This window comes from Sphaerodactylus townsendi, linkage group LG14 (assembly GCF_021028975.2).
Source record: "Sphaerodactylus townsendi isolate TG3544 linkage group LG14, MPM_Stown_v2.3, whole genome shotgun sequence".
NCBI classification, from domain to species: domain Eukaryota; kingdom Metazoa; phylum Chordata; class Lepidosauria; order Squamata; family Sphaerodactylidae; genus Sphaerodactylus; species Sphaerodactylus townsendi.
In genome coordinates this window covers 45,200,993-45,213,724 of record NC_059438.1, presented here as the reverse complement: position 1 = coordinate 45,213,724, position 12,732 = coordinate 45,200,993, and the positions used below count along the sequence as shown (strand labels likewise).

At 60.9% G+C, this 12,732-nt stretch overlaps 1 protein-coding gene across 2 annotated transcripts; it reads right to left on the bottom strand.

The window, feature by feature from the left end:
• Positions 1-1,126: 1,126 nt before the first annotated feature.
• On the bottom strand, positions 1,127-11,927 carry IRX4 (iroquois homeobox 4). Of its 2 annotated transcripts, none has more exons than XM_048516112.1 (5): positions 11,880-11,927; positions 10,259-10,495; positions 6,377-6,483; positions 2,960-3,285; positions 1,127-1,841 (listed from the first exon to the last, which is right to left on the bottom strand). In XM_048516112.1, the coding sequence occupies exons 1-5, from the start codon at positions 11,925-11,927 to the stop codon at positions 1,144-1,146; spliced, it is 1,416 nt and encodes a 471-aa protein (XP_048372069.1). In that variant the 3' UTR covers positions 1,127-1,143. The 2 variants fall into 2 exon arrangements, with proteins under 2 accessions (XP_048372069.1, XP_048372070.1); XM_048516113.1 differs by lacking the exon at positions 11,880-11,927 and adding an exon at positions 10,617-11,206.
• Positions 11,928-12,732: the final 805 nt, after the last annotated feature.

Sequence of the window (12,732 nt, the reverse complement as noted above, 5' to 3'; positions counted from 1 at the left end):
CAGGCTGGACGGGTCTGGCCTGCCTCAAGTCTCCCGGCCGCCCAGGCAGCAGAAGTCACCACCCCGGGGAAGGGGCGTCCTGCTTGCAGCCAGGCAGCCGCGGGGCTTAGGAGGATTTGAGGCTGCGGGGCCACGGCCAAGCGCCCCGCAGCGTTTCTTTTTTAAAGGTAAGCGGGAAAGAGCGATGGGGAAGGGGGGATTCTTCTGGGGAGCCCCTGCCAGAGGCCCCGCTCGTTCCCGCCAAGAAACTTCCACGTCCGGGCCCGTTGCGGATTCTGTCTCTTTCTATACCTGGAAGTCACTCAGTCTCTCTCTTTACCCCAGCACGCTCCAGCTCACTGTCACTACCCAGTGAAGCGTAAGTCCAGGGCCTCGACGAGGGCTTCACGGTGCACTGGCGGCATTTGCTGGCCCATGTTGAGCCCCGCCCCCCCCCCCCCCCCCCAGAATCCCCGGGACCCGCTGAGGTGGGACCAGGGCCGGGTGGGAAGTCCCAACTGCTGCGCGGCCGACAGACGCCAAGAGACCACCGAGGCACCTCTGCGAGACAGAGACCATTTATTGTCGCAGTGAACAAGGCCGTTTGGACCCCGTTTCTTTGTTCCGCTCAAAGTGCGTGCGCGGGTGCCGGAGTGCTCGGAGGAGTGCCAAGTGCTGCTTTTGCGCGGACGAGAGGCTAACTATGCAAAGGGGAGGGGGGGAAGGTCCGAGGGAGTCCCCCCCGTTGTTTTTTGGTAACTAAGATTGGCATGCCACATTGAGAAAAAAAAAAAAACCCAAGAAGCCCCACAAGTCCCTTCCCCTCCCCCGAAGAAGAAGCGGGACTCCAACCAGGCGCCTCGCTGAGGCCCGCGGGGGCAGGACTAGCGGGGGGCGCTCTGGGAGTCAGGAGGGTCGCCGGCCGCTTCAAGGTCGGGGCCAAGCGGCAACCCCCCTCCGACAATCCGGCGGGCCGCTGCATTGTCCCTCCGCAGCGCTTGGAGAATCCGGGCCTGTGTCGGGACCGGAGAAGCAACCCTCTCCACTGGAACGCGATCTCCAGTTCTTCCGGCGGGCCTGTCCCCCAGCCTGCCCTCGCCAACAGTCCTCAGGCCGGCCTCTCACACACGAGGCTCCGGGGGGGAGTCGGGCGGGGTCCGGCCGCTAGGAGCAGAACATCCTGCTGCCGGCTTTGGGGAAGGCCAGGAGGTCTTTGCCGGGGTCCATTTGGCCGGCCTTGAGCAGGGCGGCGGCCGCGCCTGTCTCCAAGAGAGGGGAGGAGGCGGAGGCGGCGCCCCCCTTGGGGCCGGCCCAGGAGGCCGCGGAGTGGCCCAAAGTGCTGTGCCGGAAGAGCGGGTCGTGGAAGACGCCGTCCACCCAGTTCCTGAGGTTGGCCACCGGGGACTCCTTGGTGGGTCGCTCGGGCAGGCTGCCCACGGGCGAGGCCAGGGCGCGGGCGGCGCTCGGCGCCCCCTGCTGCTGGCGCTTCAGCATGCACGACGGGAACTCGGCCTGCGGCAGGGAGGTGGCCGTCTGCGCCAGGGACCAGATCCGCGGCTTGCCCGCCTCCAGGACTTGCTGCTGCTGCTGGTGGTGGAAGCACTGCTTGGCCTCGCAGCCGGCCCTCGACGCCCGGCCCCCCAGCAGCTCCGCCGCCCCGCAGCCCTCCGGGCCCGCCGCCTTGGCCCTCTCCAGAGCGCCGTCGCGGGCGGACTCCTTGCAGGCCTCGTCGAGGCAGACGTCTGTCTCCACGTGGCCGAAGGCGGGCGCTTTCAGCTCGCCCTCCGAGCTCTCCGACTCCAGCGGGTCATAGTCCTCCAGGTCGCTCAAGGCCAGATCTTTGTCCTCCTTGCTGGGCGCTTCTGCAAATGGGAGAGAGAGAGAAAGGGGCGTGTGGGTGAGCGCGGGAAGCGGCCCCCCTGCCAACCCCTCCTTAAGGCAGTGACATCAGGATGCGCAAAGCGCACATCGTTCTGCTGCCAGTTTGCTTCGATTTTCCCACGCCGGACTCGTCGAGGAAGGCGCCTCAGTCCTGCCAGGGCTTCCCCAAGTGGATCTATCAGCAGCGGTGGCAAACCGAAGCCACGTCCGGACGAGGCCAAAGCAGGTCCCGGCCTGGCCTCGCAGACCCTGTGGGGGAGGTGCGATGGCCACGCCCTTTTTCCCAGTGGGAGGGCCCGAGAACGAATCGCCAAAGCCCGGGCAGGAGCGCCCGTGGAACCCTGAGCGGATGGATGGCCCCGGCCTGCCCCGGCCGCACTCGACAGTGAGGCTTCAGCAGGGCCTCTGCCCTGTCTTTGGCTTTGACCCCCGCCCCCGCCCAGGGTCGCTCCGGAGAGGCAGGTGGCGATGGTGGGCCCCCCCCCGGCCTCTCCGGCCTTGAAAGCGCCACGGGGGGGGGGGGGGCTGAGTCTGCTGGGACTTGACAGCAAACGAAATAAATAAAAGAGCCATTCTTTTTTCAAAAAACAACCACCCCGGCCAACAACTGTGTTCTGAGAGGGGGGCCTGCAGCGATGCCTAGATGTTTCCACCATGGAGCGTGAACTGGAGCGGGTGAAGTCCGAGGGGGCTCTGTGGGGCCAGCCGTCACCCCCCCCCCCCGGTCAACCCTCCTCCGGCGACTCTGCGCCGCCGTTTCCCAAAAATAATTAGTATTATTTCGCTTATTTAAAAGGACGCCGCCTCGGAATGTCAGCGATGCCCACCCCCAATAACCGTAAATTTTCGAATATAAGAAAAAGTCTTTGGTTTTGGTGGCATCTCTGGCGGGGGGGGGGGGCACACAAACCTAGCCTTGGATTAGAGTAAATGCAGCAACTAAAAACCGCGGGGGGGGGGGGGGGGCTAATGTGACAATTTCCCCAGTTGTGACATGCGGAGACCCCCCTACCCGTTCCACGAAGGAGGGGGGTTAAAGGGAGGTGCCCCTGCCCCCCCCCCCCGTGTGCGAGCAAGGGCGGAGGCTGTGGGGCGGTACCGGGAAGCTTGCGGCTCTTGAGGGCGTCGGCGCCGGCCGCGGCCTCCTCGTCGTCGTCGTCCTTGCGGCAGAAGGGCCCTTTCTCGTCCGCGCCCTTGTTGCGGGGCGGCCAGGTCATCTTGTTCTCCTTCTTGAGGCGGCGGCGGGCGTTGGCGAACCAGGTGGAGACCTGCGTGAGGGTCATCTTGGTGATGATGGCCAGCATGATCTTCTCGCCCTTGGTCGGGTAGGGGTTCTTGCGGTGCTCCTGCAGCCAGGCCTTCAGCGTGCTGGTGGTCTCCCGGGTGGCGTTCTTCCGCCGGGTGCCCCCGTCTAGGGCGCCGTACCTGCCGGAGGGGAGACGGTCAGGTCCCGACGGCGCCGACCACGCCAAGCCCCCCCCCCGCCCCAGACTGGAGGGGGCCAATTGCTGGGGCGGGGAGGGGAGAGATTGGGCCATTCTTTGCCCCTCACCTCGCCTGCGCCCCAAGCCCCAAAAGAGGAGCTGCTTGCGTGGCCAGCGAACGAAATCCCAACCGGCAGTTCTATCCAAACCTGCTTCTCGCCCTGGTGAACCACTGCCTTCCCCACTCCTGGGGTGTGTGTGTGGCACTGGGGGGCCTCGATGGGCCCGCAGCTACCGGACTCAACAGAGTGGCTACTGGCCAGTCCAGCCGGGCCGGGCCGATCCCACTGACTCCGCATTCCCATGGAACTAACAGTTGACCGGCACAGAGCGGATCTCGTTTCCAAATGTACACCCCCCGCCCACAATTCTTTGTCTGCTCAGAAGTAAGACCCCCTGATTTCAATGGGGCTCCCCCCAGGAGCCTTTCTTCCCCTGACCTGGACACACAGGCTAGCCCCATCTCTGGTCCGCCTCCGGGATGCTCAGGAGCCAGCGCCAACTCTCCCGCCTGCCTGGAGGTGCCTCGGGGTCTCCCCCAGTCGGCGCAGTTTGAAATATTTACAAATGAATAGAGGCGGCCTCTTCATTGAAGCCCCAAAAGAAAGTGGAGAGAAGGACCCCTCCCTTGAAGATGGGAGGGGGCAAAAAGAAGGCTGGTTTCATGACTCTCGAGATGAAAATCGCAAGGGGGGGGGGCGTAACCCAAAGTCTTTCCGATAGAATACACGGAATTACTTTGAGACAGACAGACAGACCGACCGACCGACCAGGTTGGGGGTCGCTGGAATATTTCACACCCCATTCGCGCCAAAGGTCACCCACCCCCAGTGGGCTGCACAGGTTGCAGCCAGGGGGAGTCGGGAATCTTGGCTAGGACGCCAGAGGCGGGGGTGGGGGTGGGGAGAGGGACAGAGAGGCAGGGCAGGCGGGCCTCTGCATCGACACGGACACCCCGGCCAAGAGCCTGGCATGGGACTGGGAGGCCCCGCTGCTGGCCAGCACTCTCACCCCCCATGACTGCGACAGGTGTGGGACAGGCGTGGGCCAACTGCCGGAGGGAGGGGAGGGTAGTGGGTCTGTGGAGACCGAAGGCCCGCCCCCCGCCCCGCCCGGATTAGACCGCTGCTGGACCATCTCCTCTGCCCAGGGAGGGAGGGAGTCCCGCGGGCCAGAGGGGGCGGAGGCGCCGGCAGCTCTGCCAAGGGTGAGGCTTCGTGAAGACAAGCCGGGGTGAGGTCCCTGCAGGTGGGCAGTGGATCAGGGGGCGCTTCGCCTCCCACCACGCGCGGCGAGGGATTCTCCCACCTTTCGGGCCGCTGCCCTGTGGACGACAACGGGGCGCTTCGCCTTCGCCTTCGCCTCCTCCGGCAAACCCCTCATTTCCTTTCCGGAGCCCTCTGGGACGGTGCCTGAGCAGCAGAAGCGCAGCCTCTCCTCCAGGCACCTCAGACCCTTCAGGAGCCCCGCCTGACGACGGGGGGGGGGGGGGGGGGGGCGGGGCGGCAGGGGCGCCCGCCCAGGGCGGGGGGGAGCCAACCGCACTCTCGCCCGGAGCGCGGCTCCTCCTCTTCCCCCCCCCAAGACTGCTGGGGTGGGGGGGATCCCGCTGCTCTCAGTTCCATCTCACCCGAGAGTAAAGATCGAGGGCGCTACAACGCATGGCGAATCCGACCCCTGTCTCTTCTGGAACATTTGTCATCCTGCTTGGGAGGGAAGCGGGGGTGTGGGTGCTCTGCCTCTTTATGCTCGCTCCAACGACTCTGCGAGGTAGGGCAAGCTGAAAGAGGAGGACAGGATCGAGATCTCCTAGCGAGCTTCCAGGGCTGGAGGGGGGAGCTGGTGCGGGGGGAGGGGCTGACCGCTCCGCCGCCCTCCCGGCGCCTGTTTGTCTGGCTCCAATCTCTCACGCCTAGTGCTCACTTCCCCTTAAACCGCGCTGGCAACCGGACATCGAGTAGTCCCTGCGAGCTAAGATCAGGGCTGGCTAGTCGGAAGGGACATCCAGCGGACGACGGGGACCGCGGACCCAACCCGGCTGCGGGACACTTGGTGGGAGTTCGGCCAGGTGCTGGGGTGGGGAGGGGTGGGGGAGGTGCCCACTTGAGCTGTTTAAGATCTTCAAGGAAGTCAGTTGGGTTTAAAGAGCCAAAAGCGCTTTTCACACAGGCGGGGATGCGTCCCCTTGCTTAGATGTGACCTGGTGGCGGATCCATCTGCTGAAGTGCTTCGTGGACGGCGAGCCTCGAACATCAGCCCTGTAAGGCGGCTTGGAGCAGCGCCAGGGGTCCCCCTGGCAGCTTGGAAGTGGAGGGGGAGGAGGTTGGGGGCTCGCCCTCCGACCCAGCCCCCAACGGAACTGCAAGCCTAGTTGGGATAGAACTCTGCAGTTTCAGCCAGCTCAAACGAGAACGAAACCCAAAAAACACAGTAAATTCTGGGTTTTGTTCTCGCTTTGAACGACAGGCTGCAGGATCGAATCCCAGCTGGGCTTTCAGTGTCGCCCGGCGCTATGAACCCCACTTCAACCACGAGAGATTCTGATGCCTCCAGAGCGGCCCCACGGGCAAGAACTTGGCCAGTAAACATTGCCTTTTATCTAATGGCAGACCTCGCCAAGACCCACCACTAGCCCCGTTCACACGTGACAGGGAACCCCGCGCTACCTGCTTGCACATGTTTGTAAGAAAGAACCGCCAGACCTCCACTTCACCGATGAAACGGGGTCCCAGTGCCTGTGTATAGTAAGTGGAGGTTTAAAATCACGAAAGTTCAGCTGCACGCACGTGTAACGTGAGAATTGCACGGACACGTGCACTAAGGAAAATCAATAGCTGTTGTACTCTGCACACGAGCTGCCCCTCTCTGCTGCATAGAGGGCTTGCCTCCCTCTCCCGTTCGTTCCTAATTACTGGGACATTTTATAAAGGCACCACCAACACATGCCAATCTTTCAAGGGTAGAAGAAGACGCCCCCCAGTCTCTCCCGCCCCCCTCATTGCCCTCGGCAAGGAATCGCCGCTCCGGCTTACCTGTCATATTGGTACTGGCTGAGCGTGGGCTCGTAGGGGTAATAAGCGGCCGCCTGAGCCAGCCCCGCATGCGCAGACCCGCTCCCTTCCTTGGACTCGAAGCTGTTCTGCAACAGGGGAAAGGAACAGACCGCGGGTCAGCCGCCCCCTCCGGCACCGAGCGAAGGCCGCCAGAAAAGGGCCGGCACAACAGCAACGACGACGACGACAAAACCCATTCATTTCAGTGGGAGGGCTGAGTACAGATTGAAGCGGTGCAGTCCGCTGGGGCAGCGTTTAAACCCACCGAAAGCAACAGCTTAAGATCTGGTCGAACCTTGTCGGAGATCACCCTGTACATCTTTCCCTTTGAAGCCCAATCCTGAAAACCCCACCAGTCAACGGGGATTTCGTTCTGAGTGGACTTGCTCAGGATTTGCTCCTGGAGGGACCTACAGAGGCTTCACTGGTGCTCCTGCCTCGTTCTCAAGAGTGGGCCGCCAGCCCCTCAGCCAAACATGGCAGCCGTGCTCTGGCCTCCAGACTCCGGCCTTGCCAGCCAAATAAAAAAAAAAGGGGGGGGGGCTGTTACTTTGATGCCTAAGTGTGGAAGCTGGAAGGTGGTGGGGGCTCTGAGCTTGATAATCCAGCCGGCACCACCCCAAGCCCACTTCAGATCCACAAGGCTTTCTATGGACATGTTTAGGATGAGCCCAGTACAGGTAGGGGAGCTTGTGGCTGGTTCTCGCTTTCAGGGAAACTCAAAATGCACTCTGCAGTTAAGGTAACCATTAAAAAAAAAGATGGCCGCATCCTTTTGGGGAAGGGTCCCGCCATGTCAACAGAGTTAAATGCAAGGCTGGATCTAGAGTGAGGGAGGCAGCTGCCCCAGGCAGCACCAGAGAGGGGGCACCAAAGGGCCTGGGGGGGGCAACCAAAGGGCTCCTGCCTGCCCGTGGTGGCTCCAGAGTGTGCATCTTCAGGAGCTAGACGGGAGTGGCTACCTCCCCTTCAGGGACTCTTTGGTTGGCAGCCCAAGACTTGGCAGCTTCTCCCAGCTGCACCTGTGGCCTGGGGGGGAACCTTGCTCCTGACCATCTTCTGGAGGCAAGCAGCCACTACCCTGCATTGACAGCTGCCGATCTGTCCCTTGCATGACCTGGACGATGCAGGTCAGAATCTACCCTCTGAAACAACTCACCTGCTCACCTGGAGCTGTATCAATGTGTGTGTGCCACGCTGCCTTTGGACTACTCCTGACTTGCTGCTTGAAGAGGTAACCTAGGGGAACACTTTACCTGCCACTTGATTCTGCATACTGTGTGAACTGGCTTTAATCTTCCATCACTGCAGGACAGTCCTTATGCTAGCTACTGACTGGAGACAACTCTGATCTATTGTTGATTTTTTTACATCAACTCTTCTTCAAGGAGCTCAGGCTAGTATACACTGGTCTACCCAACCCTTACAACAACCCTGTCAGGTAGGTTAGTTAGAGAGAGAGAGAGACTGACCCAAAGTGATCTTCATGGCAGACAGGATTTGAACCAAGGTCTCCCCCACTCACAGTCCAATGCTCTGACCATACAGGACACTGGCCCTCTGCAAAGTTATCAATGAATGTTGGCAGCTGGAAGCCTGAAATAAATTTTCTAGGAAATAACCTTTCATCTCTAATCATGAGGAGGCTCCCTAGAGACTGCGTGTTTTATTCCAGCATCAGCTTTTCTTAGAAAAAGCCGGCTTCTTCTTCTTCAGATGCTCGGGCATTTTATGTGGGATGAGTGAAGAGTGGAAAAATGCAAACATTGGAGTCTAGAGACCATGAACTGCACTCAGGTAAAATTCAAATGTAATGCAGAAAAGCAGACATCAACAACTAGTTAATATCTAAAGTGGGTGGTGAGGCAAGGGGTAATCCAATTCACTGCAAATGTGGAGCAAAATGCAATCAGGCAAAATTCAGATTCATGTTGTTTCTTTTTATAGTATTTATGATATGAGTTTTACTTGTGAGTTGCCCCAACCAGGCCTCTGGAGAGGCCTCATGCACATTCCACAGAGACGTATATAAATACATACACGCCACCTTTCTCCCCAAAGGGACCCAAAAGGATCACAACGCTCTTGCACAAATCTGTAGAATACTAAATAAATGACACTTCAGTGAACCAAACAAACATGATGCAGACTCCAAGGTAAGCTGAGTGCCAGGATGCCTCTCCCCCCTCCAGTCCAGATAGCAAGATTGCAGGACCTTCCCATCTTACTCTCAACATTTAATGACTGGGTACAGCACTCATCTTTCAGCCATCTTGGGTACACTATTGAGGCCCTCCTGTTCTCTAAGCTGACGAACAGGTCAGTTCCTACATAAAAGAATTCAGGGACATAAATCTAACATTTCAGACTGCAAGAACTTTCTGGGGTCCTTTCAGACAAAGGAAAACTTCAAAGGGAGACCCCAGCATGAAATTGCAGAATCATCATTCATTAAGAATATCTGCCCCCAGGGTTTAAAAGGATTTGAGATTTTTTTATTTCAATATAGAAAAAAGATGATTTCAGCGTGGGACTGTCCATCCAGGGCATATGTTAATAACTTGGACATAGCTTTGTCTCTCTCTGTTTTTTTAATTAGATTGTCCATGTTGCATATTGCATTTCATGCCACACCTCCTACATAAGATGTCAACAGAGTGAGTGTCCTTGTATTGCATCTGAAGAAGCAGCCAAAGAAAAGTCCTTCGAAGTGGACTTTTCCGAAGCCCCCACCCCCACCCCCAGCTTCTGTGGCAGATTGGGGATCTGAATCTGGGTCTCCCAGATCCTAGCTTAGATCCTAGATCCTATCCCGTGCTGGCTCTCTCCATGAGCCTCCACTAGAAGGCCAGGGCCTGGGGCTGCTGTTGGTGCAGTTATTTCTCTCCATCCTTGGCTTCTGGAAGGGCAACAATGGGCCATTCCAGGCTCTGAGCGAGCCCCGCCAGCCTACACTTTTTAGAAGGATAAAATATTACAGGTGGTGTAAAAAAAAAGACGACTGTAGTCCAGCCTTGCTTAAATGGGACGCCCCCAGAAGTTTGCAAAGATTCAGCTGTCTTTGCATGTGTGCCCCACCGGTGTCCAAACTGTGGCATCTTCTCCCCACACGTTTCACACCCGATTTTGCAAGCTGGGAGCCGTGAGGAGAAAGACTCGGGGTCTTCTGTCTATCCAGGGAGCTGCAATCTGTGGGGGCCCCCTCCCGCCTGCAATCTCCGACAGGCAGGCCGCACTTCCAGTATTTCCCGGCCTTCTCGCAGGGTGGGTGGGTGGAGTGGGAGGGGAGGGGAGGGAGGGAGGGAGCCTGGTCAGACTTCGGCAGCCCCCCCCCCTTTCCCCTCTCCTGTCCAAAAAACAAACAGCCAGCAACAAAACCGTCCTCTCCCTCCCAAAGACACGGGGACCCCGGAGTGGGGGGGGGGGCTGCTAAGAGGCCACCCCACCCACCCTGAATTTGGCAGGCGGCTTTAGGCCACCCGCACCCCCCTTCCCCGCTGCTGGCGGCCTTTCTCCGGCCCGTTTCTTCTCTTGACCGCCCAGTTGGTTTCCACCTTGCTCGGATAGGGCCCGCTGCGTCTTCATAGAAAGCGGAAACACAGCACCCCCCCCCCCCGCTCCGCACAACTGCCTGTGGGGCTGGGGGGGGGGGGGCACGGAGAGCGGCGCGGTCTTCTCCTATAAGCGCATTATAGACTCAGGCAGCCCTCCGCAGGGCGGCCCTTTCAAGCTGGGCGGGCAGGTTGGGAACCGCGACTGTGCGGCTGCTGGACTCAACAGCCCCCCCGGCTCCCCCCGCTTGCTGGGCCTCCTGAGCAGGCTGCAGGACCGCGGCCTCCCCCCGCCCCCCGGAGGACTTACCAGGGAGTAGAAAGCGGAGGCCTCGCTCCCGTAGGCGACGTAGTTGCCGTAGCCCTGGCTGCCGGGGTAGGGGCTCCCGTAGACGCCCAGGGCGGCGGCCGAGTTGGCCAGCAGCCGGCTCTCGTACACCGGGCAATAGACTGGCGCCTGCGCCGAAGCTGCCGCCGCCGCCGAGTCCGTCAGAGTCCGGCCACTGGTCTCACAGCAAGTGGTCAAGGAGTTGGTGGTCATCAGGAACTAGGGAAGGAGACGGCAGGACAGTCAAGCACTTGGTTTGAACCCCCTCCCCTCTCCTCTGCCCTGCGCTGGGGGCTTGCGGGGTGGTCCCGGGGCAGACCTCGCGCTCCGTCTAGCCTACCCGGCAGGGCTGTTGTTGCCACAAGAAAGGGCAGAAGAGTGTCAGCTGCTCTGGTTCCCGGTTGGGTCCACTACATGAAGCAAATAAGACAGAGAAGGAAGAATGGGTGTCGGTGGGGGAGGGGGGGAAGCTACTGGTTAAAGGACAGCTTCATTCAGGCGGAACTTGGAGGCGACTGGTGGGCGTTTGCCGTGATCGAGGTCCCCTGGCAAAGGTATCCTTGGAGCCGGGGCCGGGCCTGGACCCTCGCGGCCCACTGTAATGACTCCACGGAAACTGCTGCCTTCCTCCCAGAGTGCTCCTCTGGAGTAGGTGGCCATACAGAAGCTCAGGCGGATTCTAGTCGGCGTGGAAGTGCGGCGACCGCCCGGTAGGAAAGCGGCTGGGAGGGAGGTCACCCAGCTTCCACTCCTTCTTCATCACCACAGCTGCGCTACCCGTAACCTCCGAAGCAGTAACTAATCCGTGTTAGGTGATCCTAGTTAGTTGGAGGACACCACTAGTTCTCAATTCTCAGGCGCAAAAGGGATAAAAACCAAGTTTTGAACTCTGGCTCAGAGTCCTTCTGCCGGGCAGCCCAAGCACGTGTGAATGCGCGGGGCATTTCCTTCCAAGCAAGTCTGTACAACAACCGGACATCCAGGTCAGGCTTCGACCCCTGTTCCCCCCACCCCCGCAGAATATCCGCCTTGGCTGCGCCCCCGGATACCTGCCCCAGGTGTTGCGCAGGCGAAAGAACGGTCCCGAAGGCTGCTCAGCCGAGCTCCCGAGAACAGGCGGCGCCTGGCCCCGCTACACGGGACAGGGTTCAGTCGACTTCGGAGACAAGGATTTTTTTTTGGGGGGGGGGCTATCACTTCTACCCCTTGTATGGCTCCCCGTGTAAAGAGGTCGCGTCCTAACGCCTCCCCTCCCCCACCCCACCTTCCCGTCTTGGGGCACTTCTGGGCAGCCAGATCCGAGGGAAAGAGGGCCAGAGAGGCGCTCCCTTCGGGAAAGCTGCGCCCTTCGCGCGCCCCACAGCCGGAGGGGCTAAAGACGCCCCCCCCCAATTCGTTTCCAAGACCGGTGGGGGCGAATAACTGCAGCAGCAGCAGCAGCAGCAGCCTCAAGCGCGGTGCGGGAGCTCTTCCACGACCCCCCCTGCAGGACTCCCTCTCCAGGACGGTCGCCCCGCCCTCTCCCAGGGGTGCCCCTGCAGAGATCTGGGTCCACTTGGGTCTGGGGTCTGCTCCGCCCGGGCCGCCCAAGCAGCCTTCCCACCTGGGGTGCCGAAGAATAGGGGTAGCCAAAACTGGGGGTGTAGGACATGGCAAGCGGGGGCTTCCAGGGCTCCGGCGGCGGCGGCAGAGGCGGCAGCGGGGGGCTTCGGATGCGGCGGCGGCGGCGCTTTCCTGGGCAGCGGGCAGCTCCCGTCTTCTGGGGCCTTAGAGGACCAAGCACAAAAGCAGCGGGGCTTCAGCCACGGGCCGCAGGAACTTTGGGGGGGCTTCCGGGCCGGGGGGCAGCGCCCCTGCACCCCCTCGTCTGCCCGCCTCGCAAGGGACCCTCCTGCCAGGCAAAAGCCCGGGCCGTGCCGAGGACTGCATGGAGGAAAGAGCGGCTCGCCCGTCCGTCCGTCCGCACGCGCGCAGGCAGGCAGGCAGGCAGGCAGGCGGGGAGGGCAGGGGAGCCACCCACAGCCCCCGCAGCTGAAGCGCACATGTCAAGTCCAATCACACCTGACCGTGGGAAGGGGGGGGGACTGGCGCTGCGCGTGCGTGTAAGTGTGCGCGGGGCCTGCGGTTGTGTACACACAGAGGCTTGGGGGTGAGGGCAAGTGGCCTGAAAACCGGGCCAAGTGGAGCAGCAGCCCCCCCGCCCCCGTTGGGGTCAAGGCTGGCTCAGCAGCGTCGCCGGGTGCTTCGGGGAACCGGCCCAAAGACCCCGCCCGCTCCCCAAGGCTCTGAAGGGGCCCGTCGCTTCCCCGGACCGCAGTTTGCCCTGGAGGCGCCATATCCAGCCGAGCGGCGTTTTTAAGGAGGAACTGGTTCTCTCTCCCCTCCCCCAAGTAAGAACACCCCCGTCCCATTCACAGACCAGAAGAGCCACGGAAACCCTCCCCCCCCCCCCCCCC

Coding starts and splice junctions, on each gene's coding strand:
- IRX4 (XM_048516112.1), bottom strand. CDS start 11,927: ATGTCCTACACCCCCAGTTTTGGCTACCCCTATTCTTCGGCACCCCAG. Junction 3,286..6,376: donor AGCCAGTACCAATATGACAG/GTAAGCCGGAGC, acceptor CCCCTCCGGCAG/GTACGGCGCCCTAGACGGGG. Junction 1,842..2,959: donor CAAGAGCCGCAAGCTTCCCG/GTACCGCCCCAC, acceptor TCCCATTTGCAG/AAGCGCCCAGCAAGGAGGAC.